This window comes from Lipotes vexillifer, unplaced genomic scaffold, assembly GCF_000442215.2.
Source record: "Lipotes vexillifer unplaced genomic scaffold, Lipotes_vexillifer_v1.1 scaffold957, whole genome shotgun sequence".
Lineage (NCBI taxonomy): Eukaryota > Metazoa > Chordata > Mammalia > Artiodactyla > Lipotidae > Lipotes > Lipotes vexillifer.
Genome location: NW_006791360.1, coordinates 741,132 through 751,615, shown reverse-complemented (window position 1 = coordinate 751,615; position 10,484 = coordinate 741,132). Strand labels below are relative to the sequence as shown.

The 10,484-nt window shown below is 35.3% G+C and overlaps 1 protein-coding gene across 1 annotated transcript in view; it reads left to right on the top strand.

Moving 5' to 3' along the window:
- PIK3CB (phosphatidylinositol-4,5-bisphosphate 3-kinase catalytic subunit beta) overlaps positions 1 to 10,484 on the top strand; it is a 111,218-nt gene that overhangs the window by 38,274 nt on the left and 62,460 nt on the right. Inside the window, exons 7-9 of the mRNA XM_007464363.1 lie at positions 3,845 to 4,096; positions 5,488 to 5,584; positions 9,417 to 9,547. Of these exons, the coding sequence (XP_007464425.1) occupies positions 3,845 to 4,096; positions 5,488 to 5,584; positions 9,417 to 9,547 (480 nt within the window). The remainder of the gene's footprint in view (positions 1 to 3,844; positions 4,097 to 5,487; positions 5,585 to 9,416; positions 9,548 to 10,484) is intronic.

The following is a 10,484-nucleotide window of genomic DNA, read 5'->3' as shown; positions in this document are numbered from 1 at the left end:
AAGATTATGTATGTCGATGCTACTCTCACTTCACCCCAGCTTCCCCCCCGCCCCGCCTGTGTCCTCAAGTCCATTCTCTACATCTACGTCCTTATTCCTGCCTTGCCACTAGGTTCATCAGTACCATTTTTTAAAAAATAAATTTATTTATTTTTATTTTTGGCTGTGTTGGGTCTTTGTTGCTGCGTGCGGCTTTCTCTCTAGTTGCGGCGAGCAGGGGCTCCTCTTCATGGTGTTGCGCGGGCCTCTCACTGCAGTGGCTTCTCTTGTTGTGGAGCACGGCCTCTAGGCGCAGGCTCAGTAGTTGTGGCGCACAGGCTTAGTAGCTCCGCGGCATGTGGGATCTTCCCGGACCAGGGCTTGAACCCTTGTCCTCTGCATTGGCATGCGGATTCTTAACCACTGAGCCACCAGGGGAGCCCCTAATTTTTTTTTCTTAGATTTCATATATATGTGTTAGCATACGGTATTTGTTTTCCTTTCTGACTTACTTCACTCTGTATGACAGACTCGAGGTTCATCCACCTTGCTATAAATAACTCAATTTCGTTTCTTTTTATGGCTGAGTAATATTCCATTGTATATATGTGCCACATCTTTATCCGTTCATCTGTCAGTGGACATTTAGGTTGGTGCCATGTCCTGGCTATTGTAAATAGTGCTGCAATACACTACTGAATGTAAAATAGATAGCTAGTGGGAAGCAGCAGCATAGTACAGGGAGATCAGCTCAGTGCTTTGCAATGACATAGAGAGGGTGGGAGCGAGGCTCAAGAGGGAGGGTATATGAGGATATATGTATGCATATGGCTGGTTCACTTTGTTGTACAACAGGAACTAACACAATATTGTGAAGCAATTTTACTCCAGTAAAGATCTATTAAAAAAAAATCCTATGCCATGCATTCAGTCACCAAGAAAAAAGAAAGATAAAATTATGAAATATAATCCAAGATCACTTAAGGGAATGACAGAACACCAATATTCTTGGTATCCTACTATAAACTACTTTTATTTGTATTCTTCTCTGCACACTGTCAAAATGTGAATATGCTTTTAATGAGTATATATAGTATTTATTATTTCATTTTTCATTTAAGATTATATCATAAATAATTTCCTCCTTGTATACAGTGTAGGCTTCATGATGGATTGAATGTAGGAGACATAGAGTGTCTAAGCTGTTGATACTATTCTCATTAAGATTAGTTAGGTTCTAGGGAAGTTTTTTTGTTGTTGTTTGTTTGTTTATTTGTTTGAGTTTGATATGGGAGAGACTTAATAGGTTCATTGCCTCCTGGAGAGGAAGATTATTTTTCAATGTAGAGGAGCAAAGGAGAAAGGTCTGAGTACTTGGGGAGTTGGAGCAAGATGGAACCAGGGGCCTTGAGCAGAAGGAATACCCCTTTTCCTCTGAAGTTGAGGGGAATCAGCTGTGTATTCAGATAAAAATTCCTGGTGGCCTGAGAGTTTACTGAAAGTGTTTTTAGTAGTCCTTTGTAACTCCTTTACTTTAATCTTTAGTGTTATAATGATCTACCTGTATTTGGAGTAAATAATCAATTTTCTTCTTCTTTTTCTTCTTTTTGTTTTAATATTTATTTATTTATTTGGCTGCACCAGGTCTTAGTTGTGGCACACGGGAATCTTCTTGCGGCACGTAGGATCTTTTTAGTTTCTGCACCCAGGATCTTTTAGTTGCGGCTTGCGGGTTCTTAGTTGCAGCATGCAGGATTTAATTCCGTGACCAGGGATCGAACCCGGGCCCCCTGCATTGGAAGCTTGGAGTCTTAACCCCTGGACCACCAGCAAAGTCCTTCAGTTTTCTTCCTTTAGTTTAAAAATGTTTTTAAAGGAAAATTCAAACATACACAAAAATAGAATAGTATAATCGACTTCCATGAACTAATCACCCAGCTTCAATGATTATTCTGATAGCTTTTTAAAGATTTTTCTTTTTAATTTGCTTTTCTGTGATGTTAAAATACTTAACCATTAATCCATCTCTTTATTTTGCAGGAGTTAGATAAATGAGTACTATTTATTAAAGTAAGCTGTCCTTTCCTTGTCACATTATGAAGAGTGTAGTCTTCTAACCTATAGTTTTATTTATGCCAGTACAGCATCATTTTAATTATTTTATAGGTTTAAAACTCATACTTGTAATATATTATAAATATTTGTAATAATTTTAAAAATTAAAGGTATTATCAACATTTCAAATTTTATATTACTGTAGAATATGTTTTAATATCTAGACATTTTTTGGTATCTACCTTTTCAAAATTAGGACAGTAACTCTTTTAACAAGTCAAAATTCTTATTGATAACCTTTTTTAAAAAAAATAAATTTATTTATTCTATTTATTTTGGGCCGCGTTGGGTCTTTGTTGCTGCATGTGGGCTTTCTCTAGTTGCGGCAAGTGGGGGCTACTCTTTGTTGCAGTGCGCAGGCTTTTCATTGCAGTGGCTTCTCTCGTTGCAGAGCGTGGGCTCTAGGCGCACGGGCTTCAGTAGTTGTGGCATGAGGGCTCAGTAGTTGTGGCTCGTGGGCTCTAGAGCGCAGGCTCAGTAGTTGTGGCGCATGGGCTTAGTTGCTCTACAGCGTGTGGGATCTTCCCGGACCAGGGCTTGAGCCCGTGTCCCCTGCATTGGCAGGCGCATTCTTAATCACTGTGCCACCAGGGAAGTCTGATAAGCTTTTTTAAACTACAGAAAAACAAACCTAAATAATTCCACATATACATTTATTTCATCTGTAAATATTTATTGAGTACTACTGTATGCTGATGTCACATCTGAATTAACTGATGAAAAAAAGTTTGATCTTAAAGTATTTAATTTTGTTTTTTGTTTTTTTTTTCTTTTGGCCGTGCCTTGCAGCTTGTGGGATCTTATTTCCCTGACCAGGGATTGAACCCATGCTCCCTGCAGTGGAAGCATGGAGTCCTAACCACTGGACCATCAGGGAGTTCCCAATCTCTGTGTTTTAGTACTGTTTTTAGTTCTACTTTTACCACTCAGTTTTAAATCAGAGATAATCATGTCATGTTGTTTTAAAAAAACTATATAAATGACTGAGAAAATTTTTCTGAGACTTTACCTGTGTCCTGCATCACTCTGGACCTGAGTCTTTAGGAGAAAAATGCAAGATAGTAGTGTGTAGGATAATCATAAATATGGTTAGATAACTTTAAGTTGACTTTTATACTGACCAGTTCATAAATTATTTGGAAGTAGGAGACCTTGGAGACATTTTATCCACCCCTCTCTTTCCAACTATACAGATAACTAAGACAAGGCCCCAAGTAAATGAAGTGAGTGGAAGTAAGCATATGATAGTAGTTTTGTTTTGTTTTGTTTTTTGCGGTACGCAGACCTCTCACTGTTGTGGCCTCTCCCATTGTGGAGCACAGGCTCCAGACGTGCAGGCTCAGCGGCCATGGCTCACGGGCCCAGCCGCTCTGCGGCATGTGGGATCTTCCCGGACCGGGGCACGAACCCGTGTCCCCTGCATCGGCAGGCAGACTCTCAATCACTGTGCCACCAGGGAAGCCCGATAGTAGTTTTTATATTTATGGTCTTGGTTTCTTTAGACCCATTTATACCATTGAGACCTTTGGCATTTTTTAGCTGGTCTGCTTAGTAAGTGAAAAATAGGTTATACTAACAGTGTGGTGAATTATATGCTGATGAATTATAGTCTAATGGTTCTGTGGACGAATAGGCTTTCCTAGAGTTTGTCTGCTTCTGCCAGTATGTGTTTTTTCATTCTCCCAAATAAAGGTGTTTTAGTGGTGCAGTATTCATGATTCTGTATTTGTTTTTGTCTCCATCATTACAGGTTCATGTCAGGGCTGGCCTTTTTCATGGTACTGAACTCCTGTGTAAAACCGTCGTAAGCTCAGAGATATCAGGGAAAAACGATCATATTTGGAACGAACCACTGGAATTTGATATCAATACTTGTGACCTGCCACGAATGGCTCGATTATGTTTCGCTGTTTACGCAGTTTTGGATAAAGTGAAAACGAAGAAATCAACTAAAGCTATTAATCCCTCTAAATATCAGACCATCAGGAAATCTGGAAAAGTGGTAATTATATACTAACTTCTGAAAATTTTTTATAATGGACTAATAATAACATAATGGAATAATTTAAAAACTTTGAAATAATAGAGTAATATAAATGAAATTATGTCATATAACTTTTGTCCCTAAGAACTGATTTCTAAAAAAGACAGTAAGTCTCCATTTTATGTCCTTGTCAGTTTTCTTTTGGCAACTTTATTTTAGTATATGTCATACTGTAAGTGTTCTATTATAAATGTAATCCTTTTTAGAAAATAGTTTAAAAAGAATGAAGAGATTTAAAATATTACAGGTCCACAGTCCTTTAACTGAAGTTTCAGGTGCCAGATATGTTTGAGAATTCAAAATTTTATGCATTTTAGAAAGATCATAGATCACTCAACACACCTTGTAGGGTCTGGGACACAACTCTGTAATCAAACACTTAAGTTTCTAGCAGTGAAATATATGAATATTCATACTAAATGAGACGAATGAAGACTGTCATTTAGCTTCATGTTATTTCTGGTCATGTTTTACTGTTAAATGAGTTATGAACAAACCTTTAGTTGTCAGAGTTTCTTGGACTTTGAAATTGTGGATAAAGGATGGTGAACGTGTTCTTATATTCTCATCTTCCATTTCATATTTTTATTCAAGTCTTTTTAATTTTCTTCTTTATGGAAAGTTTCTTTTTGGAGGATGGAGACATGAATTTTATGCATTTTAAAAAGTCTGGTGACTATATTTAACTACATGAATTTGTATCCTTTTATTCTTAACATGAGAATATAAGCCTTTCCTCTGGTTATTATCATATAGTTTTTTAAAAAATGAATTTTATTGTCTAAAAAGTCACATAAGAGTTATTTCCTTAGTTTTTTTCCTCCACTGATAGAGAATTTTACTCAGAGTGTTCAAGTATTTATAGTTTTTTCATAGACTGTGACCAGATTAATTAGTCTGAGTGTCTACATAAAAGTCCTATTAGCTTGGTGCCTCCTTTTTAGAAATATAAATAAATTCTACAATACCTAGAGACATTGCCTTCTGCTAAATTAAGATTTATATAGACTGAAAGATCTTAAAACATATAATCTAACATATCGCACATATTTTCTTGAATCATTAAAAATTCCTCATCATTTGCAATGGCTGCACAATAAATATTCTACTTTTTGGACACTGTATTTTATTCTGAGACATTAATTGGCTTTTAGGATTTTCTTTAACCATTATAAAGATGTTGAACATCTTTCCATGTATATCTTGTTTTTATATTGGATGGTTTGGGAGGAAATCGTCTAGAAAACTAGAAACTTCTAGAACTAACATTACTGAAGCAAAGGGTATGTGTGTGTTCACACCTTAAAGTTTATTCTTAGTATATTTACGCAATGGTATCTTTTCAACAGGATTATCCTGTAGCCTGGGTAAATACGATGGTTTTTGACTTCAAAGGACAGTTGAGATCTGGAGATATAATATTGCACAGCTGGTCTTCATTTCCTGGTAAGATTTACATCCTAATCCTTAGTGTTAAAGAATAATTTTTGGCATGTGGACTAGTTAACATTTTTTTATGACTCTTTTTTCAGTCCAGTTAAGAAACCATCTTTTCATATTTTTATTGTTTATTCTAAAACAGATTTCCCAAGATTATTTTAATATACTTAAAAGTGATTTGTATCTGAATATATTTATTTTGATAACTGTTTTCTCACTTTAAATGTTTTATTGTTACAGGTTTTTGAGACATTCTTGTAAGGAACAATTTCTTCTTTATAACAATCTCTGTGGTTCCTAGTTGTACTGAATTTCTGCTTCTGCACTAGAAGGAACATTAACTAACATGGGAAGGATAGTAAAGACACTTCCTCTTTAGTTGGCGTTATCTTGAAATTTGAGCTAAGAGGAACACCTTCCATAAGCCTATATTTCTCAAATACTACTCAGAGTATCCCTGTGAGGTCGATGGCTTTGTCCCATTTTATAGATGAGAAAAGTGAAGTTCAGCCATAAGTCAGTCTTACATAATTGGTTCTTCAAACCTAGGATTTGTGCAAAAGATTGCTTGACTCTTTCCATTGTTCCTACTGCTTTCCCAAATGTGGGAAATTTTCAGTGTTATCTTTGCATTATAATAGTGAGGGGTTTTTTTTGGTCTTCATAGTTGGTTAATATATATAGTAAAATTGTGCCCTTACTTGCATTTAAAAATTATTTTGTGGGTGACAGACATTTAAAAATGTTCTATTTTAGTAGTTGCTACCTGAGAAATTGCTTTTGGATAATCAGTTATCCATGAACATATTTATAAACTGCTCATATCCTAGCATTTTATTTGTGTATATTCTTTTATTCCTACCCTTTCCTGCATATACATCCAATAATTTTCACTAATCACATTATTCCCCCAAATATAGGAGAGCAGTGTGATCTTCTTAAGAGGAACTGTAGTTTCACAGTTAGAGTAAAAATTATTCATTTCAGCAGTAAACTTTTTTGAAAATCTTAATTTAGACTCACACATGTTCTCCAAAATCAGTAAGCAACTTAACTGATATTTTTAGAAAAATTGACAATTTTTGCAATTAACTTGGCATATCATGGATCTGAATTTATCTCTAACAAAATGTTAGAGATGTTTGTTCTGCATGTTTGGTTCTAGAATTCACATTTATCCTAGTACGAGCAAGCCAGAAACACGGGAACTACAAATACTCTAATTTCTAGAGTACCTAGGTCATCATTAGAAGGTTTATAATCACATTTATTTGTTGCTTTTGTATTTCCACAATTCTTCATATATATAGAAGAAAATACAAATATAAATTTCTACTTTTCTCCCTATTCTTAAATAAAATAGCATATTCTGTGCAGTGTTCTGTTCTCCATATGTTTGGGGCAGATAATACTAAATTGGTACACTTGACTTTAGATAGGTTGCATTTGATAGGACTAATAAATATAACGCTACTAGATAGCACAAATATAGAATATTAATTTGCTGAGAAGTCAGCTTCAGAAGTGTATAAATTATGAGAATTCCTTCAGTCCAGGTCAAAATGGAATCTGTGAGATGTGAGAGTATTAACAAGATAAGCAAAGGGTTGATTAAGGAGCTGAAACTTGTAAATATTGGATGGATCAAAAAAGTGCCTTCGGTTTTTTAAGTAAAAATAAAAGATACATTTTTCATTTTCACCAAGAACTTTATTGAACAACATACTCACCTTTTTGTTCCACCACCTTCTGCCATTTTCCAGGCAACTTCATAATTCCATCTTCCCAAAACTTTTTATCTTTTTGAGAAAAGAACTGTTCCAGGTGCCTTTTACAGTCTTCCAGGAAATTGAAATTTTTTCCATTAAGAGAATTTCGTAAAGACCAAAATCAATGGAAATCTGAAGGTGCAATGTTTGGTGAATACAGCCGGATGAATCAGAACTTTCCAGCCAAGCTGTAACAGTTTTTGCCTGGTCATCAAAGAAACATGCAGTCTTGTATTATCCTAATGGAAGATTATGCGTTTTAGATCAGTCTGTTGACTAATTCCAGACGCTTTTTGTCGAGTGCCGCTTTCACTTGGTCTAACTGAGAGCAGTACTTGTTGGAATTAATTGTTTTGTTTTCCGGAAGGAGCTCATAATGGATGACTCCCTTCCAATCCCACCATATGCACAACATCACCTTCTTTGGACGAAGACCGGCCTTTGGTGTGGTTGGTGGTGGTTCATTTCGCTTGCCCTGCGATTTCTCCCATTCCACATTGTTGTACAACATCCACTTTTCATCTCCCGTCACAATTTGTTTTAAAAACTGAATGCTTTCATTACGTTTCAGTAGAGAATTGCATGCGGAAATATGGTTAAGAAGGTTTTTTTTTTTGCTTAACTTACGTGCAACCCAAACATCAGAGCAATTCACATAACCAAGCTGGTGCAAATGATTTTCAGCACTTGATTTGGATATTTTGAGTATGTTGTCTCTCTCTCGTGTGGTATAACGCTGATTGTTCTCAATTGATGTCTTGATATGATAGCTATCAACTTCAGTTGTTCCACCCGACCGCGGAGCATTGTCCAGCGAGAAATCTCCAACACAAAAGTTCGCAAACCCCTTTTGACCCTTTCGAACAGTCAATAGCACCTTCTCCATACACTGCACAAATCTTTTTGTGTTTCAGTTGCATTTTTACCTTCCTTGAAATAATAAAGCATAATATGCCGAAAATGTTGCTTTTTTTCTTCCATCTTCAATATTAAAGTGTCTATACAAAAATTCACCAATTTTGATAAGTCTTTTTTTAAATGCACGCTGATATGACAGCTGTCACATACAATCTAACAAAATTGTTTCGAATGAAGTTAAAGACAACTAAGTGCTATTAGAGCCATCTTACAGAAAAAACTGAACGAGCCTTTTGGACCACCCAGTACTTTGTACAGATTTTCTAGCTTTGGGAGATAATTCTCAGTGTGCATACTACCTGGACATTAGGTCTGGACAGAATGTACTTTTATTTCCTTAGGAAGTACAAAAGGACAACTGTGCAAAAAATCAGTTATAAGAAAAGAGAAATTAGTTTGCAGAGGGGAGACTTTAGTTTGTACTGCTAACTCTTGTTTTCTCAGAGTTTAATGTCTCTTCAACAGTTTACTTCTCTGTGAAATGAGAAAGTTATATGAGCTCTAGGGTTTAAGATAACATTGAAATTCTGATTCGCATGCCCAGTCTGTGAATGGAACATATTTAGGGTGGTAGAAAAGAGGAAGGAGTGCCTTGAAAAATGTCACAGTTGGTGAGGTTAAAGAAGTACCACTTGGGTGGAATGTTTGAGAAACTACCAGAGAAGGTGTTTAACTACGTCAGCAGTTATGAGATCATAAAGGAACATTACCAACATTAGGTTTGTCAAAAGGAATGTTATTAATGACTCTCAAAATGTCAGTTTGGGTACTGTGATGACCATGGAAATCAGAACATATGTGATTAAGAAATTGATATATAGTGATGAAATAATAAAAATTCCTATGGACCACCTAATTTTGATGGGATGAAAGCAGTTCCAATTTTTTTTTTTGTAGACTGAGAATACTTGAACACATTTGAAGAAAGAGGTGAGGTAGCTATTAATTTCTGTTAACTTTTTCATTTTAAAGATGTATATAAACTCATTCAAATTTTGTGCTAAGCATTAAGAAAATTAGAGGCTTACTGATACTGTCTGCCAAACTTCCTTAGGTGACACACTTTTAAAGTAATGGATTGAAATCCATTAAAGTTTTGTTTTAGTTTCAAAAACATTTTCCTAAGAATCAAAATTATTTGCATGTTTTAGATGAACTTGAAGAAATGTTGAATCCAATGGGAACTGTTCAAACAAATCCATATACTGAAAATGCAACAGCTTTGCACATCAGATTCCCAGAGAATAAAAAACAACCTTATTACTATCCTCCCTTTGATAAGGTAAGCTAATTATTTAAAGGCCCACTGTGTATGAAATAATTGGATTATTAGTTCTCAGCTCTATATGTTTATCATTTAAGTGATATATGTCTTTCTCTTTCAAGACATCAAATACATTTACATCTTGGTTCAGTGGAAAGACCACTGAGCAGGAAGCCAACTGTATTTAGTACTGGCTTTATCACTGACCAAGTGAGACATGGCCCCTCGAGTTCAGATTCCTCATTTATAAAATGAGGAAATCATAATTGTTCTCTGAGGTCCTTTTCAATTACAGGGGCTATAAATGCATTCATATGTAACTAATAAACATGTGAAACGTGCCCAGCATGTTGGTTCAGATTGAAGACAATCACTACTGTGTTAGAGTTGGTATGCAAAGAACAGATTATTTATGTTGAATATTAATATAGTAAGACTTCCTAAGGTGCTGTTATTTTTGTAGAATCTATAGCAAGGGCTTCTATTTCTCAACACATTTCCTTACTCTACAAGCTGCATGTTTTGGGGATATGGAGAGTGTCTGGTGGGGGTTGAAAACTGGGCTGTGATCATTTATATGTTAAGAGAGCTGAGCTGTCATATGTTGTACCTTCAGGTTTGGCCTTTTTGTTTCAGGTATGATTGATGCTGATTTTCGTGAGGAAATCTTTGAGCAAATTCTCACATAATAAACAGGAATTTTATTTGATTTACTTAATCCATGTGAGACCAAGCTGCCTTTAAAAATTGGTATTATACTAAAATTTCAACTAATCTACCTATACACTTAATTGTATTTAACATTCAGCACTATCAGACCTATACAGAGTAGATTTTAAATATAGTATGTAAATTAAATTAATGTAACGCAAATGTTTCTTTACTTTCAATTTAGTTGAATTTTATCCACGTTAGAAGTAATTTTTCATTTCATTTTTTTAAAATGTTCTTCCGA